Source organism: Pongo abelii, chromosome 2 (assembly GCF_028885655.2).
Source record: "Pongo abelii isolate AG06213 chromosome 2, NHGRI_mPonAbe1-v2.0_pri, whole genome shotgun sequence".
Classification (NCBI taxonomy): domain Eukaryota; kingdom Metazoa; phylum Chordata; class Mammalia; order Primates; family Hominidae; genus Pongo; species Pongo abelii.
Window position 1 is genome coordinate 108,997,033 of NC_085928.1, and position 14,199 is coordinate 109,011,231.

Here is a 14,199-nt window from a genome sequence, read left to right on the forward strand (position 1 = left end):
ATCCTAAGACAAAAGAGTTCCTACCCACTTACCTTTTCCTTAGGAGATACTAGAGAATGTGTTCCAGCAAAATGAAGGGGTAAATCAAGAAAGAGACAGACATAGGATCCAGGAAACAAGGGATCCAACAAAGAAAAAAGTATGAGGACACTCACAGAACAAAGACAGAGGGAAGTTCTAATAGGCCAGGTTGCAGCAGAGGCCTGGAGAATGACCAGGTCAGATCTGAGCAGTACACAGTGCCCCAGGAAACATCTTTGGGAAAATAAGGAAATGGATAGACTACCTGGCAGGTTGGAACGTGCAGAAAACTGCACTGAGAGGAGTTTCAAAGAAATATGGGGGGTGTACAGGAAGACTTAGCCAGAAAGTCAAAGAATACAAAGTAAATGAAAAAAAAATGAAGACATTATGAACTCTAGGAAAAATAAAAAGTTATATAAAAAGGAAAATGTATTTGGCTCAGTTGAACAATATTTATGTGGCCCTAATAAAACACTTAATTTGGATTTATTCTAACATTGTATTATTGTATTATGTTACAATACAATAATTCTATTACATTGTATTATTTAAAATAACATCTTATTTTAAATTTTTATTTATATAATTTTTTTTTTTTTTTTTTTTTTTGTAGAGACAGGGGTCTTGCTATGTCACCCAGGCTGGTCTAAAATTCCTGGTCTCAAGTGATCCTCCCACCTCAGACTCCCAAAGTGCTGGGATTACAGGCAGGAGCCACTGTACCCAGCTAACACTGTATCATCTTAAATGAAGTGTATTACAACTACTGTAACAAGGAGACAAGCCATACGTGCATATATGTGAATATATGGAGAGCTGGAAGCATAATGACCTAAGTAAAGTCCCAGTGGAAGAAGAGATGAGAGATGGTAGACAATTAGTGAGTTCACTTGACTTAATTTACAATATAAGCAATTAACAGTTATAACTTATGAATTCTTACTATTTATAATACTTGGCATGTTTTAAGATTTCATGTAATTATCTACTTTGCAAACCCCAAAATTAAAATAAACTAAGAATTAAATCTATATTTATTTTTAAAATTATTCTTAAGATATTTATTTATTTAGAAATAGGGTCTCACCCTGATCCTCCCACCTCAGCTTCCTGAGTAGCTAGAACTGCAGGTGTGTACCACCAAACCCAGCTAATTTTTTTTTTTTTTTAATTTTTTGTAGAGCCAGGATCTCCCTATGTTGCCCAGGCTGGTCTGGAACTACTGGGCTCACGCAATCCTATCATTTTGGCCTCCCAAAGTGCTGGAATTACAGGTGAGAACCACTGTGCCTGGCCAGGGTCTATATTTCAAAGAGTAGTGACAGACTCTACAGGCATCTAAGCCAGCTCTTATCTTTTATCACCTTGGGTGTCAGGAAGCACAGAATGAGATATGGTAAGGAAACAGTGAAATGCAACCCCAACGGGTCTCCAGCCAGCACCCATGGTACAGATGTATTAGCTGGAAGACACCTGTTGCTGCAGCTGGCTGAGTGCAGACTCACTTCTCAAAGTAGAGACCCATATTTCTGATTCCATACTATCTTTTCTTTTCTTTTTTTTTTTGAGACGGGGTCCCACTCTGTCACCCAGGCTAGAGTACAGTGGTGTGATCTCAGCTCACTGCAACCTCTGCCTCCCAGGTTCAAACAATTCTGGTGCCTCAGCCACCCAAGTAGCTGGGATTACAGGCACATGCCACCATACCCGACTAATTTTTGTATTTTTAGTAGAGATAGGGTTTCACCATGTTGGCCAGGCTGGTCTCGAACTCCTGACCTCAGATGATCTGCCTGTCTCAGCCTCCCAAAGTGCTGGGATTACAAACATGAGCCATTGCACCTGGCCTCCACACTATCTTTTGTCAAAGAAGAAATGTGTATTTGCAAATTTTGCAATTATAATATGACGTTATCAGGAGGCTGGGAGGCGAGGGGTGGTAGAATAAAAGTCACTAGGTAATATCTAGAACTGGTGAATCAAAAGACAGCAGTATAGGCATATATGGCACATGGACAGGCATACAGATAGGGACATCTATGCCAGAGAAACAGCAGGTGGCACAGACTACCAGTTGACCCCTGCACCTGCCTCCTCTTCTAACTCAGCAATAGAATGTTGAGTTGGACACATGGCTATTGTGTTTAGCTAATGGAAGCACTGTTCAGCCTCCCTTGCAGCTAGGTGTGGCCATGGAGGATGTGCAGAAGCAACTGCTAGGTCATGGCCTCAAAGGGAAGGAGCATGCGCTTCTCCCCACCCTTCCCCACTTCTTACTTCACTGGAACGCAGATCAAGTGTAGACCAACTTAGAAACACAGAGAAGGACAAGACTCTAGAAGGGCAGAGCAGGAAGACAAGACAGAGGATAACTGCCCTAACCACACACAAAGTAGACTTATCACACATGCTCAAGAGTTTCATGTAGGTAGAATAAACTCCTGTTTAAGCCTCTGTCATAGCCACTGAACTTGTATCCTACGAAACATATACCTAAAATAAAAGTGTTTGGGTAAGGAGGCTGCTTTTATTGTTCTTGTTATTATTAGTACTCTTTGACTTTTCATATAATATATGTATATCACTTGGACTTTAAAAAACAAATTAGTTTTTAAAAAGAGATGAAAATTAGAGTGATCTTGCAGTATTATCATTTTATATCTGATAAGTTAGCAAAACATTTTAGCAAGGTGACACTAATGTTTGTGAAGTTGCTGTGAAATGCATACATCATTGGATATGGCACTATAAATTGATATAACCCTTTCAGAAACCATGTAGAAATAGAAATCAATAATAGAAAAATAGAAAAATTTTTGTAACTTTTGACCAAAAAAACCCCACACTTGGGAATATCTCCTAAGGGAAATTCTATGAAGCAGAGAGCCATGTGGACATAAATGGTCACAGCAGTTACCTCCATAATAGCCCCAACCATGAAAAAAGCCCAGTGTTCAACATGACGGGAAAGATTTAGGATATTAACGTACATTGAGTTGATAGGACATTATGTATGGATTAAAACACAATTGTGAAGCCTGCATAAAAACACAGAAATGTTTTCTGATAGCATATTAAGTGAAGGTCAGAAAATAAAGAGGCAGAAGCAGCCTGACTTTTAAGGTAATGTGGGAACGTGAGTTAAAAAGTAACATGACCATGTGCAAAAGAATGAAGTTGGACCCTTACTTCATGCCATATACAAAAATTAACTCCAAATGGATTAAAGATCCAACTGTAAGATCTAAAACTATAAAACTCTTAGAAAATAAAATACGTATAAATCTTTGTGGCCTTTTATTAGGCAACAGTGTTTTAGATATAACACCAAAAGCAAAAGCAACAAAAGAAAAAATAAACAAACTGAATTTCATCAAAATGAAAAACTTGTGCTTCAAAGGGCACCATGAAGACAAACTCTCAGAAGTGGAGAACAACTTAGTAAATTACGTATCTGATAAGAGACTAGTATCTAGAATATATAAAAAATGGTTAAAATAATAAAAAGACAAACTAAAATTAAAAATTAAAATTAAAATGAATTTTTTAAAAGGGACAAGAGAACTGAATAGACATTTCCCCAAAGAAGACATATAAATGGCCAATAAACACATGAAAAGATGCTTGAGAATGTTAGCCATCAGGGAAATGCAAATTAAAAGTACACTGAGGTATCACATCATATTCACTAGGATGACCATAATCAAAATGACCACAGACAATAAGAAGTGTTGGTAATGATGTGGAGAAACTGGAATTCTCATACACTGCTGGTGGGAATGTAAAATGGTGAAGCCACTTTGGAGAATAGTCTGGCAGTTCCTTAAACTTCATGGCCCAGCAATTCTACCCCTAGGTATATTGCCAAAGCAATAAAAACATACATCCACACAAAAATCTTTATTAATGTTCATAGAAGCATTATTTATAACAATAGTAAAAAAGTAGAAATAACCCAAATGTCCATCAATTAATAAAATGGATAAATAAAATGTGGCCTATCCATACAATGAAGTATTACTTGGAAATAAAAAAGGAAAGAAAACATTATGCTAAGTGAAAGGAGCCAGACAATAAGATGACAAATATTATATTTGATTCCATTTCCATGAAATGTCCAGAATAGGCAGATCTACAGAGACAGATGGTAGATTAGTGATTGCCTAGGGCTGGAGATTAGGCAAGAATCGGGGAGGGATGACTGCCCAGAGGGTCTGAGATTTCTTTTTGGGATGATGAAAATGTTCTAAAATTGACTGTGGGGATGGTTGTATAAATTTGTGAATATATTAAAAACCATGGAATTGTATATATTAAGTAGGTTATTATATGGTATGCTTAGTTGTTACAAAAGAAAGTAATATAAAAAAATGTAGTGTACTGCTTGAAAGAGTTGAACTGCTTCTTATTACATGCGAAAGTTATATTATACCAGTTTCTCAGTTGGGACAAAAATTGGTCTTTGAACTTAAATATTAGCAGATTTGCAATGAATGCATGGTAGCAGCTCACATGCTATACCTGGTCAAAATCTATTTCCTAGAAACAACACAATTAAAATCCAAAGTTCCTGAATAGGTCTCTAGCGTTCTCCATATTTCTTGTTTCCTTCCTAATTACTAACGTGTTCAGTAATCACTCCTGTGCTAGTGATGTGATGCAGGAATCCAAGAAAGTCAAATCTGAAGAAACTGAAGCATTTCACAATAGTAGTTAGATAACAGCAAAACACTTCAGTAATTACAAAGGAAACATTCCGGACAAAAAGGTATCTGTCCTTTGCCCTCAGGGCACCCACTGGAAAGAAGGCAGGTCTCTCACACCCTCTGGAAAAACAGATAAATGACTTTCATTTGGTGTTCACCAAGGCAGCAGTCCATATAACTAGTTCCTAGGGATACTGCATGGAAACAGGGCTCCGTGGTCAACTGGGTGTGACAAGAGTGCCTATGACTTCCTCTCTCAGACAGTCGCAGTGCACATTAGCACAGCAAAGGTTCTGAGAAGTCCAAAGCAAAGATACCTGTTTATTTTTGTTTATTCCAGATTTTTTGAGCACAGAAGCTTTTCCCTTCACATAACATCAAAGAATTCTACTTGAAACAGTTTGATGGAAAACCAAACCATTACCCCAGAATTACAGATCTGCTCTCACCCTTTGTCCTCACCCCATATGGATACTATGGAGACAAGGGCAAAACAATAGTGAGCAATTAATTATTACTTAATCTCCTGGGGCTTCCAGGGAGGCTTTTCCTCTCTAATGTGCCTGTAATGTGTCAATAACAACAGAGTTCCAAGTTGTCCTTTAGAGAGACCTCATCTGCCCCTTCAGCAAAAAATGCATTGTGTAGATAGTTGGTGACTCAGAGCTGAAGTGTGGGGTTCCAAAGCCCCAGGGTTTGAATATTTTAATATTAGGAATGCAAGAAAAGATTTCAGGAAAAGACAGAACAGCTTCTAGAATTCTGATGATATTTCCTCATTGATGCCTTTTATGGTTTCTAGTTCCTATCAAGTCAGAGCTTACATAACATGACTTAAGTCAGATTTGGTCAGCTGAGAAAAGGAGGCGACGTCAATGATTATGGAAATAAACTAAATTTCAAGAGCTCTAGGGGAGCACCTTGCTTTTTTTCCTCTCTTAAAGGAATCTGTGCCAAATTAAGGATGCTAAGCACAAAACAGTACATTTAGTCAATAACCTCGGCAACCCAGTTGGCCAGGCTAGAAATCAAGAAATCATCTAGGGATCCTCCACCCTCGCAGCCTTCCACAGACTTCTCAGACCTGTTCCCTCCCTCCATCCTGACCCCTGCTGTTCTGGGGGCCTCACCATCTCTTTCCACAATTAATGGGGTCAGTCAGCCTGCCACTCTAGCATCGCCCTGGCCACATGTGTCACTCTCCTCCACAGGGCCCCTCAAAGCTCCTTCTCTACCCACAAGGTCCTCCAAGACCACCTTGGCTGACAGCCCCAATACGTGCTCTGCCAGGAAGGCTAAACTTACAAAGCTTACGTGACCTTCCTTAAGTCATATGGATGGATCTAGGACCAGAATCTTGGTCATCTCAGGCCAAATCAGGAGCTGATATGTAGAAATAAACTTAGCAACTACAGGAGCTCATGTTTGAGAATTGAAACTCCTGCAAGTGATAAATTTAGTCACAACTGTGTTCTGCCATGACACTCGGTGGTCACTGCTTTAACACAAATCATCCTTAAAATCTGACATTCAATGAAAAAAAATGAGGTGGTCAGCAATGGTAAATGACAGCAGTGATACAACATCCTGGTTTAAAATGTAATCCCAAAGGCCAGAAGAGGCATAAATCATACATTCCTAGGTAATCTGAATTCACCTTTTGGGAACATTGTATTACACTCAATGCACTGTACTGGCCTTCTGTGACTACGATGTCAAAAATCCAGGGACTTGATGTGCAAATTAGTCTAGAGATTTTGAATATATTGACATCTGAAAAAGAGTATTTCTACTCTGAAAATTAGAATTGGAAAATTTTACTGCCAAGTGTAATGTTCCATTTGGAATAATTTCAGAGATTATTAAAAAGAGGGGAGAAAGTAACTAATGAGCCCTACAAATGGAACATTACACTTGGCACTAAATTTGCCAAAATGAAATGACTAGGCCAGGTCAGGTGTGTCGATATCCATGTGTTCATGAAAACAGTGCTGTTTGCGTGTACTAAAAAAATTTCTCCATTTCCTACATATGAAAATGTTTTGAATTTATACAGTGCCTTTCATCTCAGGAACTCCATCCTCTATAATTTGTTAGCTCATTAACAAATTATAGCTCCCCTATTAATAGTACCTTATTTTCATTTGTGTCCCCAAATTAGCCATAAGAGAAAATATAAGGGCTAGAGATGTTTACATGTTTTAGTTTTTCAATTTTAGATATTATTCAGCCACCATAGCCCTCAAGGAATATCAAATTGCTCATGACAGTAAAACTATGAGATTTCCCTTTAAACTAAACAGTTGAAACATACCCAGGTTTTCTTTTGAGCAAGGAGAGAAAATAAACCTGAGAGAGATAGCTATATTGGGCTTTATAAGCACGCATAGAAATTTTAACTCAAAAGACTCTTTTCTCTATTTCAATGCATATTGCAAAGAGGTGAAACTGAGAGGTGACATCTGCCTTGTGTGGGGCGAGTGGCATATGCATCTGGCTGTCCTCTGTTCTGCCTCTCTGGGGCATCCAGTTAAGACTGGAATGGCTCATCTATGCCCCACCAAGAGTGCACGCAGCAAGCTCTTTAGAAAGTGCTCATCGATTTGAATACGGCTTTAATGGTCTAAGTAAACAAAGTCTTAAGCAGATAGAAATTGGGATGACATTGTCTATCTCTCCAACCTAATATTAGGAAATGTTTCATTCTGGTCATTTCAGAGATGGCAACTTAATATCATCATCCAAAACATTTTTTTAGTCAAATGCTATTTCAGACCCCAATAATTCAGATTGTATACTTTGGGTTGAAGTTTATAGTTCATGAAAGAGAATAGGGATGAGATATTTGTGGAAATATTTAAATTACTTTAGAGACTTATTTCTAACTTAGAATGGACTTCTTTTTGCCTACCCAGGCTTCATATCCCCTTATCTGGTAAGAGCCCTCAAGTTTGTTTTGGAGAGCTCCCCCTCCCTCCCTGGGGACAATCTTTGTGGTCTACCAAGGAAGGTGCCTGGCCTCTCTTTGCCAAGAAAGCGGCTGGGGGCCCCAGTTACAGCAGTCAAACACCTTTCCCTGCGAGAGGAGTCTTGAACCAAGTGCTTCAGGCACTGAAGGCGGGGTTAGAGGTGAATTACTGACAGTGGCACTCAGGGGACTGTCTGTGAGTTCCTGCTCTCCAAACTCTTGGGACTGCACTCTCCAAGTCCTCTTTTGGACTGGCTCTTCAGCTGTTCCTCTAGCAACGGTCTTCCCCACAGCCTTCCAATGTGTTCCCCCTTTCCTCTGGGTTAGTCAGAGATGGAATCTGTTGCTTGCAACCACAGAATCTTCAAATCTTCACAGACCAAGTACAACTTGATATGCCAATTCTAGGTCAGCTTGATCCATTCATAAAGCAGGTATGTTAAAAATCCATATGGAGCAGGACACTGCTCAGATGACCACATGAATTCTTTAAAACAATAAAATTGAGTTGGAAAACTTTGCTCTCATTCTTATGGCTTTCCTCTGGTCTCTGACAGTGTAGTTTTAGTTGATGGTGAAATTATAAATTATAAGAAGATTCTATTCCTAATCGAATAGATTCCTATATCTTCTCCTAATTTATAACTAGGAGAAAAGAACTTTAGATTATACTGAAAGGGAGAGAGCTGAGCTTTCAATCAGAAGCTCAAGACACAGACAAACTAGTAACTCATGGAGAATACCAGGGGTAATAAAAATATTTTCAGAGCTCTTTTTTATCCTCATGTTTCAAAATAAAAACATAAAAAATAAGGCTAAGGCAAAGAACAACCCATGCAAGATGATATACAGGAAAGGACCTTGAACTCTGGGAGGTGCCATCCAAATGTAAGGTAGCAATCCTACCACCTGAGCCATAACTTGCCAACTCACCTTTGCCAGGGACAAGGGCCATCCTCAAGGCTTCCTTCAGAGAGCTGTGCCCGTGTAGGAGTCTGTGGCTGGGCGAGATGGCCACGTGGGAGGTGCCATAAATGGCTTCAGGGGTGGCCGTATAGGCAGTCAGCTTTTCTCCCGTGGCTTGCCCATGAACCTGGTGGTAGGAAAGAACAGTGATGTCATTTCTCAGTCCTCCCTTTGGGCTGTGTTGCTCCCTAACTGTATCCCCTTCCCCTTCCCTCCTCATTCCCCCACAGTGACCATAGCTCTGACCATTGGGCCAGGGATGTGGGGATTGAGATGGTGCCTGGCAGAAGCTGAGAAGAGGATCACAGTTCCTCTTTCAGAAACACCCCCTACCACTTGCCCCACACCAGGCATGCAGGCATTCCCAAGTTGAAGGTGGTCCAAGAATGCTCAGAAAGATACTTTCCTGGTTTTTCTGGCTCCTTTGTTTACAAATCAAAAATAACTATTAGTGTTATAGTGTTTGTGTTCTGAGAAAAGAAGCTGTATTTTCTTCAAGGATATAAGGGTAGAGTAAAAAAAAATAGAGGCATCTACCTTTCTAACAAGAAAAACAGGCACCAAGGTTATTACTGTTTTGAAGAGAGAAAGGATGGCCTGAGCTGAGTTCATGACTATGAGTCCCTAGAGCTGGTTAAAATGCCTTTTAAGGAAGAGGCACACATTAGCCATCCACTGAGTGCCAATTAATGTGACAGACATGGAGGACACAGAGTGGACAGGTGCTACTTCCTTCATTCATTTATTCAAACACATTGACAGAGTACCAATGATGAACTAAAAGACAGTCTACCATGTGGCCTAACTGCCAATTAGGTGTCACCTATGGAGCCAGAATTGGGGACAAAGAGGCATAGATTTGGCCTACCCTGTACGACTGAGATGCTTCCTTCCTGAGACACTATGTTGCCCCATCTCATTTTCAGGTGGGTCCAGGAATGGAGATAAAAATATGTTCACAGTAAAATGTTGGGCAAAGAAGAAAGTGTAGAAGATATTCCACACACAGTAGCTGGCAGGCCCAGAGACCCACACTGAACGCTAGTTAAGAAGCAAAGGCCTTCGACATGAGGACCAGACTCAGGCAAATGCAAAGGCCCTGAAAGAGATGGCCTTGCAGATTTAAACACAAGTCACAGCAGGACTGAATTTCAGAACTCTCGCCACCTTTTTGGGAAAGCAGTAAGAGGAAAAGCTCAGTCCAGGATTTGTTATAGAAATGTTTCCAAAGTACACACTCCCTTATGGGAGGCTTTCCATGTTTGCAGTTGGAGTAAGTTGGATCACTTTTGTGAGGAGGCTGCACAGGGAATTATGAGCTCAGTGGCAAGCGGCAGGTGCTTGCAGACACCAGGTATGGTTGTCAGCAGGCAAGAGTCTAGAAAGGAAGGTTAACTTTGTCTCAGCTGCTGCTTCCTCCTCCTAAAGGTTTTGACGGGGACGAAGGTGAGGGCAGGTTTGACGCTAAATGAACAGAGCAGAAAAGTCTTGATGACAGAAGGAGAAATCAGAAGGATAAAAAAAGAACACCTAGGTAAAAAAAAATCCATAGAACAACTCTCTAGTCAGTAGAGACAGAGAAGTTTTAGGGACCCCTTCTAGAATAGGTGGGCCTTATGTTGTGACCTTTCAGCAGTGTTTCCGCAGCAGTTTCAAACACAATCCCTAAGCTGTATCTAGTTTTGAAATGATGTCACAGTTAGCTTCTGCTTCCCTGGCTTTTAATCTGCTTTGTGACATGAACCCCTTTGAGACTACAATGAAAGTAATGGACCCATTGCTCAGGAAAATGCCCAAACATTTTGCACATGAAATTTCAGGGAGTTCATGGACCCCTGAAGACCCTCTGTGTCTGTGCTGTCCAATATGGTAGCCAGTAGCAATATGTGGCTATGAATCATAGCACTTGAAATATGGCTAGTATATACTATAAATGTAGAACACAGATTTCAAAGACTGTACTAAAATGTAAACTCTTTCTTAAATAAATCATTTTTTATTGAGCTCATCTTGAAATGGAATCATTTTGGTTGTAATGGGTTAAATAAAATGTTATTGAAATTCATTTCACCTGTTCTTTGCACTTTTAAAAAATGTGGCTACTAGAAAATTTTAAATTGTGCATGTTTGGACTGTGGTGCTGTGGAGTCCCAAGTTGCTGATTTACTCAATAAGTCCCAAATGTAGAGGAGATTTGTGATCATGAATTGCTGGAGCTGCTATTACTTAATCACCTTTAATGTGAAGTCCAGGTGGCAGCCCACACAGTCCCCGATCCAGTGGGCTTGCATGCCTTTTATTCCATACCATTCTGGAAGGTCTGCCAACGCGTCCTGCATGGCCTGTGCAAATGAAAGGAGAACAAAGAAGTAGAGGCACAAGACTTATTTAAGAAAAAGCAAATGATTTGCGGCTTGTTCAGGTAGGAAAAGCAGGGACACTAAAGAAGATTCAGGATTTAGCTCTCTCCTTGTTCACTAAGTCAGAGGGAGCCAGGAAAGGTTAGAAACAGATGCATTCATTATGACTCAGTTCAGTGAGATGGGTTTGACCAATTTCGCTGTCCCGAGTGAGTCAAGGTTTCACGGAAAGAAGAAAATTAACAAAGGTCATAATTCACATCTTTGGCAAGTGTGTTTAGTACGTTCTCTCCCATAGTCTAGGAACTAAAAAAATTAAGTTCAAGTTTATGAATTTTGAAACTCTAAGTCATTCATGAGTGTTCCACAACTAAACAATATCATACATAGGACATTATAAATTTTACCTTTGCATTTAAAAAGTATTAATTTTATAAATATATAAGGGAAACATGACATTAATTTGTATAAACATTTGCCATTAGAAACACACACTGATTTCCAACTTGTCTACTTTTAATCCTAAATTCCTTTAAAATGGAGGTCTTTATATAAATTATTCTCTATGGCCTCAAGCACATACCAGCCCTTATTTGATAATGAGATGTGTTCCTTCAACAGATGGATTTAAAAGTCAATCATATTTGTAATGTGAAGATCCCAATTTTAAATTCCTTTATATGATGGTTAATAGAGGCAATATAACGATGCTTTGTTTGGTGTTTTATAATTCATAAAGTGCTTTTCATATATCTCTTCTCACACTCTGGTATGGTAGCTCATTTTCAGATGAATAAACTTATGTTATAACAGGTTATGTGGCCCATGCAAGGTAATAGGAATTGATGAGCCAGGACTAGAACCTAGATTTACTAACAGTGTTCTTTCTGCTACAGCACAAAGATTCTTATGTTAATGTATGATAAAAAAAACAACAGGCCAGGTGCAGTGGCTCACACCTGTAATATCAGCACTTTGGGAGGCTGAGGTGGGTGGATCACCTGAGGTCAGGTGTTTGAGACCAGCCTGGCCAACATGTTGAAACCCCGTCTCTACTAAAAATACAAAAATTAGCAAGGCGTGGTGGTGCTTGCCTGTAGTCCTGGGTACTTGGGAGGCTGAGGCAGGAGAATTGCTTGAACCCTGGAGCAGAGGTTGCAGTCAGCCAAGATTACACCACTGTACTGCAGCCTGGGTGACAGAGCAAGACTCTGTCTCAAAAAAAAAAAAAAACAAAACAAAACAAAAAAAACAAACACACACACACACACACACACACACACACCCCCCCAAAGCATCTTTCATATTTGTCATCTATGCAAACTATTGCTTTAAAATAATTCAACAGACTAACTATATACTTGTTTTGTATGATCACGCATATTTCATTTTACAATAAAAATGTAAAGCAACAACAATGACAAAAACATAACTGCTAAGTTTGGTATTGTGTAGGCTGCAACTCTTAATCCCACAGTGCTCCTGATCTGAATTTGGAAAGTATGGCACAGGGAAATGTTAGCCTGTGATCTCTATGGTTCAACTGCAAACTGATTTTTCTTTATATTCCACACAGGGCCTGGCCCAAAGCCTAGAACTGTGCCTTATCTTGGGCAAATGCTCATTAAATTACCATTTAATTCCTTGTACTCAAGGGAGAGAATTAGAGAGCAGTACTACAGAAGCAGATCCCCAGACATCTGGGAAGGGAAGTAATAACCTTTGTAGAATACTTCCTAAGTACCAGGCACTTTTATGTATGTTGCCTCATTTAATCTTCACATCAACAGCACAAGTCAAGTAGCAATACTCCATGTCCCAGATGAGGAAACAAGTCTCAGAACTTTTCCCCAAGTCACTCCACAAGTATAGGATAGAGCTGTGGAAGCAACACTTGAAGCAAGATGTAGCTGACTCCCAAGTCTATATTCAGTCTGATACTCTGCTATGCAACTACTACTTTATAACAATAGTACTTAAATTCAGCTTTCCCCTATCTGTATTTCAGACGGTTTCAGCTTATCATACTCTAACTAAAAGGCATGTATTAGAGATCCATCTGCTTCTATTATCTTATTTATATTTTTATTTTATTCCTAGAAGGAAGACTCTGGTCATAGAGCCATGGGGCTGACATTGTCATCAAAATCCCCTCTTTATAGATGAGGACAGACAGGCCCAGCAGAGAGCAATCTGCCCCATATCACTTAGCTAATTGGAACCAGGCCTGAGACCACTGTACTCAGGTCTCTTGGTTCATTATTCAGCTTGAAAGGGGACAAACTTGCCACCACATCCCACTCCCTTCCCCACTGACACTAAGGAGTATAACCAGTCATAGGCTCAGTACAGTTTCAGAACACTGTGGGGTGACCCAGAGGCACAGGATCAACTGGCTTAAATGCCACACCAGATTGATAGGCTGGAGATGCTGGTACCAATGGCAGCAACGGCTTAACCAGACCATTCTGGGAAAACATTGTGGCTGTGCCGTTGTTCTCCCCTAATTTCTGCCTGAGCTTGGATCCCCAGCTTTCTCATTCAACTGTGAGTAACCTGATTCTCTTCTAATCAATTCCTCCTTGGCTTAAGTTAACCAGAGTAACTTTATGTTGTTTGCAACCAAGTTGCCTAACTAAAATCAATGGATTATAAAAGTTTCAACATCCTGATACATATATACCTATATTAGCTGATATAGTAATGCCTCGATGTCATTGTAGCAAAAGTAGAAGATCTTGAATATGTTAATTATATACTAATATGTTAATAAACAATTAATCTTCTGATAAAATTAAGTACCCTAGAATGCTTTTCAATTTTTAGAGCAATGTAGGGGGTCTTAAATGTCAACAAGCATGCAAGTATATTATAAACTTTGAAAATGACCAATAGCTTTTCCTCTCCAAAGACCAATGAGGCTCCATTTAACTTCCAAGCAAATCTATATGTGGTCTAATGGGATCTGATGTCTTTCCATCATATCAAATCCACATTACATGATCTGAAAATTGGCTTGATCTCCCTGACTGAATCCAATTCTGATAGCAACTTTACATCCATTCCTTTAGCAGCATTACTGAGCCACTAGTATATTCACCCTCTCATTGTGCTTTTTCTTCTAGATGTAATCATCAAGGCTGGGAAACTTCTTATGGAGGTACCTTGCTTAAAA

At 39.6% G+C, this 14,199-nt stretch overlaps 1 protein-coding gene across 5 annotated transcripts in view; it reads right to left on the reverse strand.

The window, feature by feature from the left end:
- Positions 1-14,199, reverse strand: part of LARS2 (leucyl-tRNA synthetase 2, mitochondrial) — a 161,864-nt gene that overhangs the window by 65,271 nt on the left and 82,394 nt on the right. For all 5 annotated transcript variants that reach the window (NM_001133767.1, XM_009239114.4, XM_009239113.4 and 2 more), the window contains 2 exon segments: positions 8,632-8,791; positions 10,899-11,006. In NM_001133767.1, the coding sequence (NP_001127239.1) occupies positions 8,632-8,791; positions 10,899-11,006 (268 nt within the window).